The sequence below is a fragment of the Eubalaena glacialis genome, chromosome X, assembly GCF_028564815.1.
Source record: "Eubalaena glacialis isolate mEubGla1 chromosome X, mEubGla1.1.hap2.+ XY, whole genome shotgun sequence".
Classification (NCBI taxonomy): Eukaryota; Metazoa; Chordata; class Mammalia; order Artiodactyla; family Balaenidae; genus Eubalaena; species Eubalaena glacialis.
Genome location: NC_083736.1, coordinates 123,758,884 through 123,780,445, shown reverse-complemented (window position 1 = coordinate 123,780,445; position 21,562 = coordinate 123,758,884). Strand labels below are relative to the sequence as shown.

Genomic DNA, 21,562 nt, shown 5'->3' with positions numbered 1-21,562 from the left:
GAGACACCGAAAGGTTTTGGCACACCCTCAACTACTAGGAGCTACTAAAAATGAAATAGGCTGATGGACCTAGAGACTGTCACACAGAGTGAAGTAAGTCAGAAAGAGAAAAACAAACATCGTATATTAACGCATATATGTGCAATCTGAAAAAACTGGTATAGATCAGCGGTCCCCAACCTTTTTGGCACCAGGGACCGGTTTCGTGAAAGACAATTTTTCCACAGACCATGGTGGGGGGGAGTGGGATACAGTGGTTCAGGAGGTAATGCGAGTGATGGGGAGCAGCAGAAGCTTCACTCACTCACCCACCGCTCACCTCCTGCTGTGCAGCCCGGTTCCTAACAGGCCGCGGACCCCTGGTATAGACGATCTTATTTACAAAGCAGAAATAAGAGACACAGACTTAGAGAACAAACGTATGGATATGGTGGGGGGGATGAACTGGGAGATTGGGATTGACATATATACACTATTCATACTATGTATAAAGTAGATAACTAATGAGAACCTACTGTATAGCACAGGGAACTCTACTCAATGCTCTGTGGTGACCTAAATGAGAAGGAAATCCAAAAAAGAGGGGATATATGTATACGTATAGCTGATTCACTTTGCTGTACAGTATAAACTAACACAATATTGTAAAGCAACTATACTCCAATAAAAATAAATAAATAAAATAGGCCACTTGGATAATCACAAAGGTTTGAGAGACAATCAAGAGCTAGGGCAGATTTCAACAATGAGGTTCATCTCCTACACAAGGCCAACCCTTCAAGGCTGGGAGAGGTGGCTATTTCATCTAACGCACAGGAACCAACACAGTCAACCAAAATAAAGAAACAGAGGAATATGTTCCAAACAAAAGAATAAGAGAAAACCTCAGGAAAAAAAAAAACATTAAGGAAACAAAGTTAAGTAATTTACCTGATAAAGAATTCAAAGTAATGGTCATAAAGATGCTCACAGAACTCGAGAGAAAAATGGATGAATACAGTGAGAACTCCAACAAAGATGTATCAATAGGAAATATAAGAAAGTTTCAAACATAAACCACAGAGCTGAGAAATACAATAACTCAACTGAAAAATACACTATAGGGGTTCAATAGCAGACTAGATGAAACAGAAGAAAGGATCAGTAAACTCAAAGACAGGGCAGAGGAACTCACCTAATCAGAGCAAAAAAGAAAAAGAATGAAAAAAGTGAAGATAGCTTAAGGGACTTATGGGACACCATCAAGTGGACTAACATTTGCATTATAGGAGTTCCAAAAGGAGAAGAGAGAGAGAAAGGGGCAGAAAAATTATTTGAAGAAATAATGGCTGGAAACTTCCCTAACCTGGGGAAAGAAACAGATGTCCAGATCCAGGAAGCCCAGAGAGTTGCAAATAAAATGAACCCAAAGAGACCCACTGAGACACATTACAAGTAAAATGTCAAAAGTTAAAGACAAGGGGAGAATCTTAAAAGCAGCAAGAGAAAAACAACTTTTTATAAACCCCCATAAGACTATCTGTAGGTTTTTCAGCAGAAACTTTGCAGGCCAGAAGGGAGTGACAATATATTCAAAATGATGAAAGAAAAAAAATCCAACCAAGAATACTCTACTTGGCAAAGTTATCATTCAGAATTGAATGAGAGATAAAAAGTTTTCCGGGGTCGGGGGGGATAAACTGGGAGAATAGGACTGACATATACACATTACTATATAAAATAGGTAACTAATGGGGACCTACTGCATAGCACAGGGAACTCTACTCAATACTCTGTAACAGCCTATATGGGAAAAGAATCTAAAAAAGAGTGGATATATGTATATGTATAACCGATTCACTTTGCTATACAGCAGAAACTAACACAACATTGTAAATCAATTTTCATCCAATAAAAACTAATTTAAAAACAAAAGTTTTCCAGACAATCAAAAGCTAAAGTAGGGCTTCCCTGGTGGCGCAGTGGTTGAGAATCTGCCTGCCAATGCAGGGGACACGGGTTCGAGCCCTGGTCTGGGAGGATCCCGCATGCCGCGGAGCAACCAGGCCCGTGAGCCACAATTACTGAGCCTGCGCGTCTGGAGCCTGTGCTCCGCAACAGGAGAGGCCGTGATAGTGAGAGGCCTGCGCACCACGATGAAGAGTGGCCCCCACTTGCCGCAACTAGAGAAAGCCCTCGCACAGAAACGAAGACCCAACACAGCCATAAATAAATAAACAAATAAAATAAAAAAAAATTAAAAAAAAATCAATTGACCATAATTTAAAAAAAAAAAAAAAAAAAAGCTAAAGTAGTTCATCACCACTAAACTGGCCTTACAAGAAATGTTAAAGGGACTCCTTCATGCTGAAAAGAAAGGGCACGAGTTAGTAACAAGACAACTTATGAAAGTATAAATCTCACTGGTAAAGGTAAATATATATTAGTAAAGGTAGTGGATTAATCACTTATAAAGCTAGTAGGAAGGTGAGGGGGCAGGAAAATTTTTTAATTATTTAAAAATTTTAAAAACCTAATATAAAGGTTAAAAGACAAAAGTAGTAAAAATAACAATAACTACAATAAGTTAAGTGATACACATAATAAAAAGATGTAAAATGTGACATCAAAGACATATAACATAGAAGGAGAGTAAAAATGTAGAGCTTTAGAATGCTTTCAAACTTAAGGTCTTATCAACTTAAAATAGACTGTTATAAATTGTTATTGGGTTGGCCAAAAAGTTCCTTTGGTTTTTAAGTAAAAATTAAAAACGCATTTTTCATTTTCACCAAGAACTTTATTGAACAATGTACTCACTGTTTTGTTCCACTACATTCTGCCATTTTTCAGGCAACTTCATAATTCCATCTTCCCAAAACTTTCTATCTTTTTGAGCAAAGAACTGTTCCAGGTGCCTTTTACAGTCTTCCAAGGAATTGAAATTTTTTCATTAAGAGAATTTTGTAAAGGCCTAAATAAATGGAAATCCAAAGGTGCAATGTCTGGTGAATTCAGTGGATGAATCAGAACTTCCCAACCAAGATGTAACAGTTTTTGCCTGGTCATAAAAGAAACATGCAGTCTTGCGTTATCCTGATGGAAGATTATGCGTTTTCTGTTGACTAATTCCGGACGCTTTTCGTCAAGTGCTGCTTTCAGTTGGTCTAATTGGGAGCAGTACTTGTTGGAATTAATCATTTGGTTTTCCGGAAGGAGCTCATAATAGAGGACTCCCTTCTAATCCCACCATATACACACCATCACCTTCTTTGGATGGAGACCGGCCTTTGGTGTGGTTGGTGGTGGGTCATTTCGCTTGCCCCACGATCTCTTCCGTTCCTCATTATTGCACAGTACCCAGTTTTCATCACCCATCACAATTTGTTTTAAAAATGGAACATGTTCATTACTTTTTTTTTTTTTAAAGACCACTCTTTATTTATTTATTTATTTATTAACTTTTGGGTTTTATTTATTTATTTACTTATGGCTGTGTTGGGTCTTCGTTTCTGTGCGAGGGCTCTCTCTAGTTGCGGCAAGCGGGGGCCACTCTTCATCGCAGTGCGCGGGCCTCTCACTATCGCGGCCTCTCTTGTTGCAGGGCACAGGCTCCAGACGCGCAGGCTCAGTAGTTGTGGCTCACGGGCCTAGTCGCTCCGCGGCATGTGGGATCTTCCCAGACCAGGGCTCGAACCCGTGTCCCCTGCATTGGCAGGCAGATTCTCAACCACTGCGCCACCAGGGAAGCCCCATTTTCATTACTTTTAAGTAGAGAATTGCATGCAGAAATACGGTCAAGAAGGTTTTTTTCACTTAACATATGTGGAACCCAAACATCAAAGCGATTCACATAACCAAGCTGGTGCAAATGATTTTCAACACTTGATTTGGATATTTTGAGTATGTCAGCTATCTCCCGCATGATATAACACTTATTGTTCTTAATTAATGTCTCGATTTGATCGCTATCAACTTCAACTGGTCTACCTGACCGTGGAGCATCATCCAGCGAGAAATCTCCAGCACGAAACTTCGCAAACTGGTTTTTTTTTCGCAAGCCACTTTTGACACATCCAATCATTCACAGCACCTTCGCCATACACTGCACAAATCTTTTTTTGCGTTTCAGTTGCGTTTTTAGCTTTCTTGAAATAATAAAGCATAACATGCTGAAATGTTGCTTTTTTTCTTCCATCTTCCATATTAAAATGGCTACAAAAAAATTCAGGTTTTTTTACTATTTATTTATTTATTTATTTATTTATTTATTTATTTATTTATTTATTTTTGGCAGTGTCAGGTCTTAGTTGCGGCATGCAGGATCTTCGTTGCGGCTCATGGGCTTCTCTCTAGTTGTGTTGCATGGGCTCCAGAGCACGTGGGCTCTGTAGTTGCAGCATGCAAGCTCTCTAGTTGTGGCTCACGTGCTCAGTAGTTGCAGTGTGTGGGCTTAGTTGCCCTGCAGCATGTGGGATCTTAGTTCCCCAACCAGGGATTGAACCTGCGTCCCCTGCATTGGAAGGCGGATTCTAAACCACTGGACCACTAGGGAAGTCCCCCAAAATGCAATTTTGATAAGTTTTTTTTTTAAATGCACGCTGATATGACAGCTGTCACAATACAATCTAACAAAACTGTTTTGAATGAAGTTAAAGACAACTAAGCACTACTAGAGCCATCTTATGGAAAAAACCGAACGAACTTTTTGGCCAATCCAATATATATACGCCTCATGGTAGCCGCAAAGCAAAAACCTATAGAGATACACAAAAGATAATGAGAAAGGAATCTAAGCATACCACTAAAGAAAGTCATCAAACCACAGAGGAAGACACAAGAGAAGAAGAAAGGGACAGAGGAACTAAAAAACAGCCAGGAAACAAATAACAAAATGGCAATAAGGACATACCTATCAATAATTAAATGTAAATAGACTAAATTATCCAATCAAAACACGTACAGTGGCTGGAATGGATAAAAAACAAGACCCATCTATATGCTGCCTATAAGAAACTCACTTCAGACATAAGGACACACAGACTGAAAGTGAAGGGATTAAAAAAAAAGATATTCCATGCAAATGGAAACCAAAAGAAAGCTGTGGTAGCTATATTTACACAAAATAGATTTTAAAAAGAAGACTGTAATAAGCTAATAAGGGCATTACATAATGATAATGGGTATAGAGGATACATATCTCAACATAATAAAATCCATATATGACAAACCCATAGCTAACATCATACTCAAAGGTGAAAAGCGAAAAGCTTTTCCTCTAAGATCAGGAACAAGACAAGGATGCCCACACTCACCACTTTTATTTAATAGAGTATTGAAAGTCCTAGGCAGAGCAATTAGGCAAGAAAAAGAATAAAAGGTATCCAATTTGGAAAGGAAGAAGTAAACCTGTCACTATCTACAGATGACATGATATTATGTATAGAAAACCCTAAAGACTCCACCAAAGAACTATTAGAACTAATAAATGAATTCAGTAAAGTTTCAGGATACAAAATCAACGTATAGAAATTTGTTGCATTTCTATACACTAATAATGAACTATCAGAAAGAGAAATTAAGAAAACAATCCCATTTACAATTGATCAAAAAGAATGAAATACCTAAGAATAAATTTAACCAAGGAACTGAAAGACCTCTACACTGAAAACTGTAAGATGTTAATGCAAGATTGAAGAAAACACAAATAAATGGAAAGATATTCCATGCTCATGGACTGTAAGAATTAATATTGTTAAAATGTCTACACTACCCAAAGGAATCTACAGATTCAATGCAATCCCTATCAAAAGTCCAGTGGTGGATTTCCCTGGTGGTCCAGTGGTTAACACTCTGTGCTTCCAATGCAGGGGGCACAGGTTTGATCCCTGGTCAGGGAACTAAGATCCCACATGCTGCACAGCATGGTCAATAAATAATAATAATAATAAAAATAAAATAAAAGTCCAGTGGTAATTTCACAGAAATAGAACAAACAATCCTAAAATTTGTATGGAACCACAAAAGATCCCAAATAGCCAAAGCAATCTTGAGAAACAAGAACAAAGCTGGAGGTATCAATCCCTTGATTTCAAACTATAACACAAAGCTATAGTAATCAAAACCGTATGGTATTGGCATAAAAACAGATACATAAATCAATGGAACAAAACAGAGAGCCCAGATATAAGCCCACACATATATGGTCAACTAATTTATGACAAAGGAGCCAATAATATACAATGGAGAAAGGATAGTCTCTTCATAAATGGTGTTGGGAAAACAGGACAGTCACACGCAAATGAATGAAACTGGACACAAAAATTAACTTAAAATGGATTAAAGACCTGAAACCATAAAGCTCCTAAAAGTAAATATAGGAGGTAAGCTCCTTGACATCAGTCTTGGTGATGATTTTTTTGGACTTCACACCAAAAGCAAAGGCAACAAAAGCAAAAATCAACAAGTGGGACTACATCAAACTAAAAAGTTTCTGTACAGAAAAGGAAACCATCAACAAAAATGAAAAGGCAACCTACTGAACGGGAGAAAATACTTGCATATCATATATCTGATAAGGGGTTAATATCCAAAATATATTTTTGAAAAAAACTCATCCAACTCAATAGCAATAAACCCCCCCAAAAAATCCAATTAAAAATGTGTAGAGCGGGAATTCCCTGCCGGTCCAGTGGTTAAGACTTTGCCTACCAATGCAGGGGGTGAGGGTTCAATCCCTGGTCGGGGAGCTAGGATCCCACATGCCTTGCAGCCAACAAACCAAAACATAAAACAAAAGCAATATTGTAACAAATTCAACAAAGACTTTTTAAAAAAATGGTCTACATCAAAAAAAAATTATAAAAAAAAATTTTTTTAAATGGGCAGAGGATCTGAACAGACATTTTTCCAGAGAAGACAAAACATACAGAAGGCCAACAGGCACATGAAAAGATGTTCAATGTCACTGATCATCAGGGAAATGCAAATCAAAACCACAATGAGATACCACTTCACACCTGTCAGAATGGCTATCACCAAAAAGATAACAAATAACAAGTGTTGGTGAGGGTGTGGAGAAAAGGGAACCTTTGTACACTGTTGGTGGGAATGTAAATTGGTGCAGCCACTGTAGAAAACAGTATGGAGATTCCTGAAAAAAATGAAAATAGATCCACCACATGATCCAGCAATTCCACTCCTAGATATTTATCCAAAGAAAACAAAAACACTAATTCAAGATATATGTTATGTTTGTTCATTTGTTTTGTTTTTAGATTCCACATAAAAGTGAAATCATAAAAAAAAAAGATATATGAACCCCTATGTTCACTGAAGCATCATTTACAGTAGCCAAGATATGGAAGCAACCTAAGTGCTCACCAATAGATGAATGGATAAATAAGATGTGGTATATGTTTGTATATATATATATATATATATATATATAATTCAGCCATAAAAAAAGAATTAAATCTTGTCATTTGGCCCTTTGGGACAACATGGATGGACCTAGAGGGTATTATGCTAAGTGAAATAAGTCAGACAGAGAAAAACAAATACTGTATGATTTCACTTGTATGCGGAATCTAAAAAACGGAACAATTGAACAAACGTAACAAAATAGAAACAGTCATAGATACAGAGAACAAACAGGTGGTTGCCGGGGGTGGAGGGGTAGGTGGAGGAGTGAAATAGGTGATGGAGATTAAGAGATACAAAATTCCAGTTACAAAATAAATAAGTCATGGGATGAAATGTACAGTGTGGGGAATATAGTCAATGATTACGCAAATCTTTGTATGGTGACAGATGGTAACTAGACTTATCATGGTGATCATTTTGAAATGGATAGAAATATCAAATCACTATGCTGTGTACCAGGAACTAACACAGTGCTGTAGGTCAATTATACTTCAACAAACAAACAAACAAACTCATAGAAAAAGAGATCCGATTTGTAGTTACCAGATGTGAGGGGTGGGTGAAGAGGAATTGGATGAAGGCAGTCAAAAGGTACAAACTTTCAGTTATCAGATAAATAAGTATTAGGGTTGTAATGGACAATGATAAATATAATTAACACTGCTGTACGTTATATACGAAAGTTGTTGAAAGTAAATTTCAGCACAAGAAAAAAATTTTTTCTATTTCTTCAATTTTGTAACTATATGAGATGATGGATATTCACTAAACTTACTGTGATCATCATTTCATGACTATGTAAGTCAAATCATTATGCTGTACACCTTAAACTTACACAGTGCTGTATGTCAACTATATCTCAATAAAAATCTCAAAAAAACTGGAAAGGAAAAAATATATACACCCTCCACAAAGATTTTAGGGCTGTTACGATAGATGTAAGCATTTTATTACAAAAAAATGGGCAGAGGATCTGAATAGACCTTTCTCCAAAGAAGACATACAGAAGGCCAAAAGGTACATGAAAAGATGCTCAACAGCATTAATCATCAGGGAAATGCAAATCAAACCCACAATGAGATATCACCTCACACCTGTTAGAATGGCAATTATCAAAAACACAATAAATAAAAAGTGTTGGCAAGGATGTGGAGAAAAGGGGACCCTGTACACTGTTGATAGGAATATAAATTGGTGCAACCACTACAGAAAATGGTATGGAGGTGTCTCAAAAAATTAAAAATAGGGCTTCCCTGGTGGCACAGTGGTTGAGAATCTGCCTGCCAATGCAGGGGACACGGGTTCGAGCCCTGGTCTGGGAAGATCCCACATGCCACGGAGCAACTAGGCCCGTGAGCCACAACTGCTGAGCCTGCGCGTCTGGAGCCTGTGCTCCCAACAAGCGAGGCCACGATAGTGAGAGGCCCGCACACCGTGATGAAGAGTGGCCGCCGCTTGCCACAACTAGAGAAAGCCCTTGCACAGAAACGAAGACCCAACACAGCCAAAAGAAAAAAAAAATTAAAAATAGAACTACTGTAAGATCCAGCAATTCCAGTTTTGGGTATTTAGCCAAAGAAAATGAAAACACTAACTCAAAAAGATACATGTACTCCATGTTCACTGCAGCATTATTTACAATAGCCAAGATATGAAAACAACCTAAGTGTCCACTGATGGATAAATGGATAAAGAAAATGTGGTATATGTATACAATGGAATATTATTCAGCCATAAAAAAGAATGTAATCCTGCTTTTTGTGACAACATGGATGGGCTTTGAGGGCATTATGCTAAGTGAAATAAGTCAGACAGAGAAAAACAAATACCGCATGCTCTCACTTACATGTGGGATCCTAAAAAACAAAAACAAACAAACAAAAAAAACAACCAAGCTCATAGATACAAAGAACAAATTGGTGGTTTCCAGAGGCTGGAGGGTGGGGAGAGGATGTGGGCAAAATGGGTGAAGTGGGTCAAAAGGTACAAACTTCCAGTTATAAATAAGTCATGGGGATGTAATGTACAGCATAGTGACTATAATTAATAATACTGTACTGCATATTTGAAAGTTGCTAAGAGAATACATCTTAAAAGTTCTCATCTACTCCAAAAATTTTGTAACTGTGTATGATGACAGATGTTAACTAGACTTATTGTGGTGATCATTTTGCAATATATACAAATATCAAATCATTATGTTGTACACCAGAAACTAATACAATGTTGTATGTCAATTATACTTCAATCTAAACATTTTTTTAATTTAAAATAAAATAAAATAGATATGGAAACATTATACCATAATGGTATCTCCTGTCTTTCATGCTCTATGTAATTCAAGAAGAACCATGTGCTTAGCACTATAAAGGATATAAAATAGGCATACGATGTGGTCCCTGTTCTCAAGGAGATTCCAAGTTAGCGGGGGAGACATGCTAAAAAAGTCAGGAGGAGGGCTTCCCTGGTGGCGCAGTGGTTAAGAATCTGCCTGCCAATGCAGGGGACACGGGTTCAAGCCCTGGTCCGGGAATATCCCACATGCCGCGGAGCTACTAAGCCCATGTGCCACAACTACTGAGCCTGCGCTCTAGAGCCCGAGAGCCACAACTACTGAGCCCGCATGCCACAACTACTGAAGCCCATGCACCTAGAGTCTGTGCTCCACAACGAGAAGCCACCGCAATGAGAAGTCCGTGTGCCACAACGAAGAGTAGCCCCTGCTCGCTGCAACTAGGGAAAGCCCGTGCGCAGCAACGAAGACCCAATGCAGCCAAAAATAAATAAATAAAATAAATAAATTTTAAAAATATATATTAAAAAAAAAGTCAGGAGGGGACACGCCTAAACTCAGTAAATGGTTCAGTTTAAGAGGCTTAGAAAATACGCTGAGTAGGCAGAACAGGAGCCCAAACACCAAGGGACGTTTAGACCTTGATAGAGAAGTATGGCACTATTAAAGCTTTCAAATAAGAAGAGTGATATTATCACATTAGTTCCCTATTTAAACCCCCTCAACTTCCCATCACTCCTACAATAAAATCTAAATTCCCTAGTGCAGTAGAGTTTTTAAGACCCTGGTAAGATCTGCAAGTTCCTTATGTCTCTAATCACTATTGCCACCTAGTGCCACCTTCCTTCTCTTGCCATCTTGAACTTCTCTGTGTTCTTTGAAGATGTCATACTCCTTCTCACTTTAGGACTTTTGAACACGCTGTCACCTCTGTTTGAAACACTTGATTATCCACCTCTTCTTCAATATCATTTCTTTCACAAAGCTCATCAAACCCATAATTCCTTCTTTGTCTCCCATCCATTAAAATATAAGATCCACAAAAGCAGGGGACCTTACCTGTCTTCTTCACCACTATGTCCCCAGCACCTAGCGCAGGGTCTAGCGCAGTGTAAGACAGAATAAGAGGCTTCTGAAGAAGAATAAATAGGGGAGTTGTAATTAATTAACTATAAAGCATGGAAGGGCTATGTTAAGAATTCCTGCAAAATAAGCCAAGGAGATGAGAGATTAGAGATGATGGTCAAAGGAAGAGAGAAATTAAGATGAGTCAGTTGGGGGGAAAGGAAGTGCTACATTCACTTTCTGGGGCATGCCGAGTTGGCAGTACTAATGCGACATGCAAATGTTCAGAATATAATTGGAGAGAGGTTATGACTAGAGATACAGATTTGGGAGCTGTCAGCACTGAGGAGATAAGTGAAGCCCTGGGACTAAATAAGCTCTAAAAGGGAGAGTGTAGAAAGAAAGGACTGAAATGCTGAAAGCTGAACCCTTGATAAAGGCTAGAGTTAGGTGACAGGAAGAGAGAGGAAAACAAAAGAATTCACAGCGTGGTACAAGAAGAAGAATGCCAATCATGCTGGGAGAATTTCACAGAATAGGTGTTGAGTAGTATTTAGCTAAGAAGCCAAGGAGGATGAAGACCAGGGAAAGGCCTTAGATTTGGCAAGAGACCACTGAGAGCCTTGGAGAGTCACATATTAGTGACAGAAGCAATTCAAGTGGTGGAGCCAACCAAAGGGCACAGATTTTTGTCAGCAGTGTGACCATTTGGGATGACATCTAACTTCTGAAAGAAGCTGTTGTAATATAAGACTCCCAGAAAAAGGCAGCCTGAGTCAAAGTGTTAGGTAATGAAGAAAAGAAGACATAATCCATCTAACTGCACATTACACAAATAGAAAAGCCAGTAACTCACAGGGGGAGAAACCCAAAACAGAACACATGAGGGGCAGAGACGACCTGTACGCACAGCGATACGGATGAAATTCGCAAACAATCTTGAGAAAAAGAAACCAGACCCCAGTGAAGCCAGATGTAAAAGAGTAGATCTCGTATGATTCCATTTACCTACAAATCAAAAACAGGCCAAATTAACCGACGCTGTTAAAAGTCAGGATAGTGGTTGCCTTTTGGGGAAGGTGAATGGAAAGAGGCCCAACAGTGGCTTTGGGCATGCAGATCACGTACTGTTTATTAACGTGGGTGTCAGTTACAGATTGTGCTCACTGCTCTACACTTACGATGTGTGCACTTTTCTGCACGCATATTTCAGTAAAAAGCTTAAAAACCTCAAAAACAAACATGAGGGGGCTTCCCTGGTGGCGCAGTGGTTGAGAATCTGCCTGCCAATGCAGGGGACATGGGTTCAAGCCCTGGTCTGGGAAGATCCCACATGCCGCAGAGCAACTGGGCCCATGAGCCACAACTACTGAGCCTGCGCATCTGGAGCCTGTGCTCCGCAACAAGAGAGGCCGCGATAGTGAGAGGCCCGCGCACCGCGATGAAGAGTGGCCCCCGCTCGCTGCAACTAGAGAAAGCCCTCGCACAGAAACGAAGACCCAACACAGCCAAAAATAAATAAATAAATTAAAAAAAAAAAAAAAAAAAACACGAGGAGGCTGGTAGACTAGAATGGTGAGATGCTCTCAGGCCTTTGGTTTTAAATAGAACTTTTTAAGTTCCCCAACCAGGGATCAAACCCAGGCCCCCTGCAGTGGAAGTGGAAGAGCGGAGTCCCAACGACTGGACCGCCAGGGAGGGCCCTAAATAGAACTTCTGGTGGCTGAGAGATGAAAGAAGGCCTGCCCAGTCTTCTCTTTACTGAGGAGTTGAGAGCAGCAGTATACGAAAAGCACCGAAAGGAGCCACCACCAAGATGCCCAGTTTCTCAGGTAATGTTTACATGTGTCTTAAGGCTTTGATTTCTGACAAATTTCCACTGTTAATTTTTGCATATTTATTGAACCTGAGAGTTAAAATCGGAGAAAAATACTTGAAATGTTCCAAACTGATCTACACAAGTGATATGACTTGAGCTAAAACCAGAACTTAAAAGTGAGGCAGGTAGAGATGGACCGCTGCTTCCCTTGGGTTAGAAAGGGCGTAAAGCTCTCCATCTTCATTATTTCTCCAACTGGATCATCTTAGAAACCATGCCATTTTTTCACCTGCTTCAAGCATTAATCTAAACAAAAGTTTCCATCACAGCGGAACCCAAATAACAATCCCAAATGGGTAATCCTGAGAAGTATACATCTTGTTCCTCACCTATAATTGCTTATATTGACTTAATCTCATTTTACTCATTTAAAAGTTATTCAAGTCAGTTAATTTTTTATGCTTGGGAGCTATTCAAAGGTGATTACACATAACCCTTACTGTGCTTTGGAACACATCCCTACCGTTTAAAAACATTCACAAGAGACAGTCTTACAGCTAAGTACATAAGGTCCCTCCAGCTCCCCAGGCTTTGCAATCTTTTATCTCCAAAGCATAAAAATGAACATGATGACTTTGTTCCCTCTTCCTTCCATTAATTGTTAATTGATGCTTATTATATTATGGCTATCGCCAAGTCTTTTTAGAGAATCTGAAATACACAAAGTAATTCTGTGCTTACCTGTGAAAAGGAAGAAAATCAAGACCATGATCATCGTGTACCCAAAGTACAAAATGGTGTTTGCAATGCCCGTGATTTGAAGTTTGGTAAAGAAGTAATAAACTGCATATAAAAAAAGGTAAACAGCTGTAAAACTGCTGGTAAAAAAGGCTCTCCACCACCAATGATAATCCTGCAAAAAGAGGTAGAAAAAACAAATTTTTAGATGAAATTCTAACTATCCATGGGTTAGCAATTATTGTAATAACAAGAAACATAAAATAGGCTCCGTAGGGTTATGGATTAAAAGAAATAAAGGGGGAAGTTTTATAAGAAATTTAATATAATATGTACTGTCTGACTAATGTACATCCTGCTTGGGGCGCCCTAACAATGATAAACTCTTGGTTTCCAGGGGGACGATGTGTGCCCTCGGGGATTGTACTTCTAATGTGTGCATCCTTTCTCTGCAGATGCTGCCTCAGCCCTGGAAGGCTTTCCGGTCAGCTTCAGTTTACTGGCCAGAGTTGTGCTGGGCCTGAATTGATGCCTCAGGCCAGGTAAAAAAAGGTTAATATAGAAATTTAAGATAGACCTTTTTTTACCCTTTCAATTTTATTGGGATTTTTATTGAGATATAACTGACATACAGCACTATCTAAGTTTAAGGTGTACAGCATAATGATGTGACTTACATACAACATGAAATGATTTTCACAGTAAATTTAGTGAGCACCCATCATCTCGTACAGATACAAAATTAAAGAAACAGAAAAAAATGTTTTCCTTGTGATGAGAATTTAGGATTTACTGTCTTAACAACTTTCATATATAACATACAGCAGTGTTAATTGTATTTATCATGCTGTACATTACATCCCTAGTACTTATTTATCTTATAACTGCAAGTTTGTACCTTTTGACCACCTTCATCCAATTCTCCCTCCCCCCAACCCCTGCCTCTGGTCAACACAAACCTGATCTCTTATTCTATAAGTCTGTTTGTTTCTCTAAGACAGACCTTTATGGTTAATAGGATTTGTTTTAACTGGCTAAATTCAGGACCCATGGAGGCATGACTGAGGTCAATAATCAGGTTAGTCTCATCCTGCCCCATGGGCCCTTCCTGATAGTAATTTTACCATAAAGGCACTGTGGTCAAGGGCCAAGGGGATAAAGTGTGCAGAAAAGGGTTAACAGCAGGTCTGAGGTTGCTATCTTTAGAAGGGTCTGCTTACAAGGTTGACTCTTGGCTTATATCTGGGAATTTGGCATTTAATCATTCCCTGACTGATGAGACTGGTTTGCTCTACCTAGACTGTACAAACAATGTGATTTATGGTGAACACTTGCTTTCCTTTTGGGAGTCTGGAATTTTGGGAGTTGCTAGGCAGAGGGTGCCTATGTGACTAGCTCCCAATAAGAACCTTGGATGCTGAGTCTCTAATGGGCTTCCCTGGGCAGACACGTTGCACATGTATTCCTGCATTTTTTTTACTGCTGGAGAAAGGAGCATGCTTCGTGTGTCCCCTCATGAGAGAGAGAAAGCATAGGAAGACTGCACATGGATTTTTTTCCAGGTTCCACCTGTGTCTTTTTCCCTTGCTGATCCTGTTGTGTATCCTTTTGCTGTAACAAACCCTAGCCAAGAAGACATCTATACCCTGAGTCCCATGAGTCCTTCTAGTGAGTCACCAAACATGTGGGTGGTCTTGGGGGCCCCCAAAACATTTTCTAAGGAATAAAAATATACACATTATATGTCTATTAATGTATGTTTCGTTAATGACTGTTGCAGATTTTCTATGACAAAATGTACCACAGAATGAATGAGTAGCTAAGTATAATATATACATAATTATATATTTTTTACCTTTATTCTTATAGCTCAAGAAAAAAATGCTCTAAGACATCATGTATGTAATAATCATTCCCTAAACTCTCTTGTCACCTTTAGAGAGTCACATTAAACTACCAAAATAAGAGGGATTTAGGGGATTTAAGAAAACATGTTCAGGGACTTCCCTGGTGGCACAGGGGTTAAGAATCCACCTGCCAATGCAGGGGACATGGGTTCAAGTCCTGGTCCAGGAAGATCCCACATGCCGCGGAGCAACTAAGCCTGTGCGCCACAACTACTGAGCCTGTGCTCTAGAGCCCGTGGACCACAACTACTGAGCCCACGTGCCACAACTACTGAAGCCCGCGTACCTAGGGTCCGTGCTCTGCAACAAGAGAAGCCACCGCCATGAGAAGCCCGCGCATCACAACAAAGAGTAGCCCCCGCTTGCCGCAACTAGAGAAAGGCCGCGCACAGCAACGAAGACCCAACACAGCCAAAAATAAATAAATTAATTAATTAACTTAAAAAAAAAAAAAGAAAAGAAAACACGTTCACCACCAGCTTAGTTATCCAAAATGACATCAGGAAAAAATTGGGGATGGCATGGGGTAAAAAGAATTATTTATGCCCATGGTAACCGAAAGGCAACGAAATGAAAGAGAAAGGGCCTTTAGCAGCAATCTCAAACCCATAAAATGCAATCCTGGCCTAAGCTGCAAGAAAATTTTAATTGTTAAAAAGAAAACATCATCGAACCAGATCTTTTATATGTCTAAACTATCAAATCAGTTCCCTATATTTTTCTATGTTAACTGAATATTATGCAGCAATTATAGTAACTAGCCAGAGAGAAATTGCTTTCTGTTGAAAATTTTCCATCAAAGTAGCATTAACTTGATAGCTGCATCAAAATTAAAATGTGTCACTAGAAAAGCACAATATAAAAGTGATCCCAGGTTATAGAAACCATGCGGTTAACATTTATTTCAATTCCTTTCTCAACACACACCTCTAATTCCAATAATGCAAGTTTACAAAGCTTCAGATGCATTAGTTTCCTATGTCTTTACCTCAGTACACAAATGAAAATAACACAGCAAAATGGTAGCTTCTGAACAAGTAATCAGGAGAATTATAAAGAGTAAGAAAAGGAAGCCAAACATGAAGTACATCTGATGCGACCTGAAAAGAAAAACGACAGCTTTAAAATAACCTTTAACTTAACAATACACACAGAAAGATCCGTCCAACTCTATACAGTAAACTGTCACACACTTTTCTCACCTTGAGCTTTTCATTCCAAACCTTCATCTATCCATGCAGTATCATCAAATCCATGTAGTATCCATGTAGTATCGAATATATATATATATATATATATATATATATATTCCCTTACCTACACAGCTTCAGAGTTTGGCCATATCCTCTCTCATCAGAATCAGTGTTGCTACTTACCCATATTTCTCTGATCCTATAATTTAGTTTTCACTTGAGACCCATCAATTTTCTCTACACACATTTAAAAACATGCTTTCTCTTTAGAAATGGAAGGTTGTAAATGCCATAAATACCAGCGACTACATTATACAACAGAAAACCACAGAATCACACGTCATTTTGCCTTTGGAGGTCTGTTGACAGGTAGCTTCCCCAAATAGGTCTTTATAGCATGACACACATAATTCTATTAAATATACTTTCAAACATGCATCTTTAAAAATATCTATGTGTGAATTACATTTAGGTCAAACTTCGAAGGAATGAAGTAATTTCTTTCATTATTATAGAGCGAGCTGACTAAATTGGGATAAAAAATATACATTTTTTAAAACCTTCTGAAGAGAAGAAGAAACTGGTGAACCGATCAATATCCCATTTTAAAACCTCATGTAAGATATACACCTGAGGGTGAAGATGAAGGATGGAGGTTGGGGAGAATCATCTCTAGAGTTAATAAATATATACAAAATTGTACACAACAAGCGTGCTGTTTCTCATTGAAACAAAAATTAATTCATCTATAAGAGAACGAACTTATGGTTACCAGGGGGGAAGGGTGGGGGGAAAGGGATAGTTAGGGAATATGGTATTGACATGTACACACTGCTGTATTTAAGATGGATAACCAACAAAGACCTACTGCATAGCACAGGAAACTCTGCTCAATATTCTGTAACAACCTAAATGGGAAAAGAACTTGAAAAAGAATAGATACATGTATACATATAACTGAATCACTTTGCTGTACACCTGAAACTATCGCAACATTGTTAATCAACTCTACTCCAATATAAAGTAAAAAGTTAAAAAAATCTTTTTTTAATTAATTCATCTAAAGAATCTTTCAGTTTCGCTTTAAAGTTACTTTTCCATCAAAAACATCTGGAAAATTTGGTTACTATAATCTATTTAGCAGCATGTTAAATATTTAGTTGCTGACAAGGTAACAGATTTTATTGCTTATCTTTTAAACAACTTAGACACAATGCTGTTTAAAAGGTGAGCAATTAATGTTTGTGATTAAGCCTAATTTCCAAGGACTTCAAAGTTTTGTCCAGAAGATTCCTTTGGGACAAAAGTGTTATAAACACACACAGCTGGCGACTGCATTTTATTTATTTTATTTTATCTTATTTTATTTTATGGTGCCTTTGCCCCCTCTCCACAAATCCTTCCACAGTAACACCCCACTTGGCCAGCTCCCGAAACCAAAATGCTGTCAAGAATCAGGAAGTAAGAAAAAAAGGGACTTGGAGCAACTGAAATAGCTGTCACAAAGCAGGGGCACTAAAGCTGTGGCACTTTAATCAGAGAGTACCTGTTCTTACTTCACATGCATTTCTAACTATCTTGGTTATTAGACTTCTTAAATTACAACAGATTAAAAGTAGCAGATAAAAAGAGGAAAGTTATAAGGAAAAGGCATCTGACATCACAACTAACAGTTGACAGAAAGGAAGATAGAAAACCATTACTTATAGCTCAGTACAGATGAAGACCCAAAATCAGTGGTCTTCAAATTATTTTTAGCAGAGAAACTCTAAATGAAATCTTGCATGGAAGGCCAGTATGGAAAACGGATACAAATCAGAGCTGCCCCTTCCCATCTTTACGCACCTCCCTCCAAGGGACACCCCCATCCCACCCCTTGCAAAGTCTCAAAGAAGTACAGTTTGAGACCAACTTTTCTAAGTCACCTGGAAAGGCTTAAAAAGAGGTTATTAATTTCCAAAAAGGAAATCTTTATAGACATTTCCATCCAAAAGTAGCTTTAAAATTTTGTGAATTAAGTCTTAGTTTCCTAGGAAATTCCCTCAGGTCAGATTGCTATTTCCTGGATAAAACAGGGTAGCAAATAAAGTTTTACCATACCAGAATTTAACCTCTTTGACATATAAAAAAATTAATTTATTAACATTTAATATTTTTTAGATTATGAAGATACAATACTCACCAAATACTGTTTAGAATGCAAAAGAGTTGAATAAAAATACAGCCAAAAGGTAAAATGTCACTGATGATGAGGCCAAAAAGTGGTTTTCTAATGAAAGTCTGTTGAGGAATCCGACGGGGAATCTGGTTTGTGCGAACTGGATACCTAAACTGCTCGAAAATAAATGAAATGAAAATCAGAATGAAACAAAACTGAAGTAAATTTATACAGATACCATCAAAATACACAATCTTGAATCTGAATATTTCCAAGAGCAGTTATGTGGGCAGAGGCTAGACCAATGCTGTGCAACAGAAATACTACGATGCAAGCCACAAATGCAGTATCAAATTTTTTAGTAGCTGCATTTTAAAAAGTAAAAAAACAAACAGGTCAAATTAATTTATTAGTATATTTTATCTGATCTAATTATCTAACATGTCCAAATACTATCATTTAAATTTGTGATCAATATAAAAATTATTAATCAGATATTTTGCATTCCTCTTGTTGTTGTTCTAAGTGGTTGAAAACCAGTGTGTATTTTACACTTACAGCACATAATTCAGACTAGCCACATTCCAAGTACTCAAAAGCCACAGGTGTCTAGTGGCCAGCATACTAGATAGGACACAGCTAAACAATAAGGATGTTTATCTTTTCTTACAAATTTCAAGGGAGAGATTAGACAAAACTCACTAGTGACTACTGCAATATGAAATAATATATGATGTCCAAAAGTTCTCTCTTAGAATTTGTTTAATAATTTGCCTCTGAAAATTTGTCAATAGCTTTCAGAAAATTTTCTTTTTCTGCTCTCTGTGGAACTCCACCTCCTGTTTTGTCTTGTCTGATTTCTCCCCTGCAAACTCATGCTATATCTTTATAATACAACCCTTTTGCAGTGTGGCCTCATTTAGTCTTTTTGGTATACTGCTCCTTTTCCCTATACGTGGAATAGGCTAACTTCAGATCTGTAAACTGGATTAGTAGATGAAAACTATTACATATAGAATGGTTAAACAGCAAGGTCCTACAGTATAGCACAGGGAACTATATTCAATATCCTGGGATAAACCATAAGGGAAAAGAAAAAAATCTGTAAACTGAACAGCCTCATTTCTTGGATTGTATCTTGGCTTTCTTCCCCCCACTATATAATCTTATTATTTTTCTGACTTTCTTAAAGTCAGCCTTCCTATAATATATCCTTTTAATTTTGCCCATCAGAGAGAGAGGGAAATATAAACAACCCATAAAATGAGAAATACATTAAAGAATGCCTTTTAAAGTGTTACTGTCTTTCATTTACAATTTGTAAAAGTCTTTTATCCCTAAATGATTATTCTTTGTCATTTTCTCCAATGGTACATCTTCCATTCCATGTATAGTCTATACACATGGAGGTATTATTTCAGATATCACTCAATGGTCAAAAGAAGTATTTTTAAAGTTTACCTTTTTCTTGCTTCCAATGTATGCACCCAAAAATGTTAGTGGTACTGAAATTCCAAACGACATTGTGAGGATACCTATCAGGGTACCAAAGGAGATGGCGGCTGATGACCCTTCCACCCAAAGAATTAGATTCATGATGAAGAGGTCAGCAAAGACGATACTAGAGGAGAAAAGTCATCAGAAAACGTTATGATTTCAGGAAAATGTTATAAATATACTTGATGTGAATGTCAGAACACTCTTTTGGTGGGAAGGATATCACAAATTACTAGGTTAAACCCTAGAAGAATATTAAATCACACTGTATAAACCCAGTCATTGAGCTGGAGCTTAAACTCAATACCATACAATAAGATAGCAGTTTATTATAGGACATAATTTCTACATTCCACTCATCTTTGCAGCTCAAGAGTCTAGCAGAAAATAAATAAGGTGTGGAATAATATACTACCGAAAAACTCAATATGCAATATAGTGAACACAATTAAGAAAATACATATATTAAAAACAGATTTTAGGGGACTTCCCTGGTGGTGCGGTGGTTAAGAATCCGCCTGCCAATGCAGGGGACACGGGTTTGAGCCCTGGTCCAGGAAGATCCCACATGCCGCGGAGGAACTAAGCCCATGCGCCACAACTACTGAGCTTGCGCTCTAGAGCCCGCGAGCCACAACTACTGAAGCCCGCATGCCTAGAGCCTGTGCTCTGCAACAAGAAAAGCCATCGCAATGAGAGAAGCCCGTGCACCACAACGAAGAGTAGCCCCCGCTCGCCGCAACTAGAGAAAGCCCGTGTGCTGCAACAAAGACTCAACACAGCCAAAAAATAAATAAAATTAATTAATTTAAAAAAAAAAGATTTTAGAATCCTAGACTGAAATGGACTATTAGAAGGCTCAAGTCAGACAAGTATTCATTTAAAACAAAGAGTTTTACAAATATTTCCTGTAAGAAAGTTCATTAAAAATTATCTTACACACATCTTTATTTTCTTCAGAGCCTTCCTAACAAAGATTCTGCCTTACAATTTCTATTAATAGCTCTAAGTAATGGGGAAAAAATTTTTACTATCATGCAGATATTTTCAGTTTCTTTTTCTTGGCCTTCAGTACAGGAGGTAAAGAAATCTTAAAGGCTGCCTCACATGTAGTGCAGATAGGGCTTGAAGTTATTAAAAGTCCTTTTAAATTCCAGCATAGTGTAGGAGGCGTTTTCAGGAATGGTGGCCAGTTTGATTTGCTTTTAAAAAATATACTTGCCAAGGGGGAGGGGTGTGGGAGAGAGTAGGAGTGGGAGTTTGGAATTAGCATATGCAAACTGGTATATATAGGATGGATAAACAACTAGGTCCTACTGTATAGCACAGGGAACTATATTCAATATCCTGTGATAAACCATAATGGAAAAGAATATGAAAAAGAATGTATATATGTATAACTGAGTCATTTTGCTGTACAGCAGTAATTAACACAACACTGTAATTCAACTATACTTAATAAAAGATAAATAAAAAGTATATTGACAA

At 38.0% G+C, this 21,562-nt stretch overlaps 1 protein-coding gene across 1 annotated transcript in view; it reads right to left on the bottom strand.

Annotated features, from left to right (window-relative positions):
* The window catches only part of LOC133081912 (transmembrane 9 superfamily member 2-like), a 111,350-nt gene that overhangs the window by 13,151 nt on the left and 76,637 nt on the right, over window positions 1–21,562 (bottom strand). The window contains 4 exon segments of the mRNA XM_061178226.1: window positions 13,323–13,494; window positions 16,215–16,326; window positions 18,602–18,753; window positions 20,039–20,198. Of these exon segments, the coding sequence (XP_061034209.1) occupies window positions 13,323–13,494; window positions 16,215–16,326; window positions 18,602–18,753; window positions 20,039–20,198 (596 nt within the window).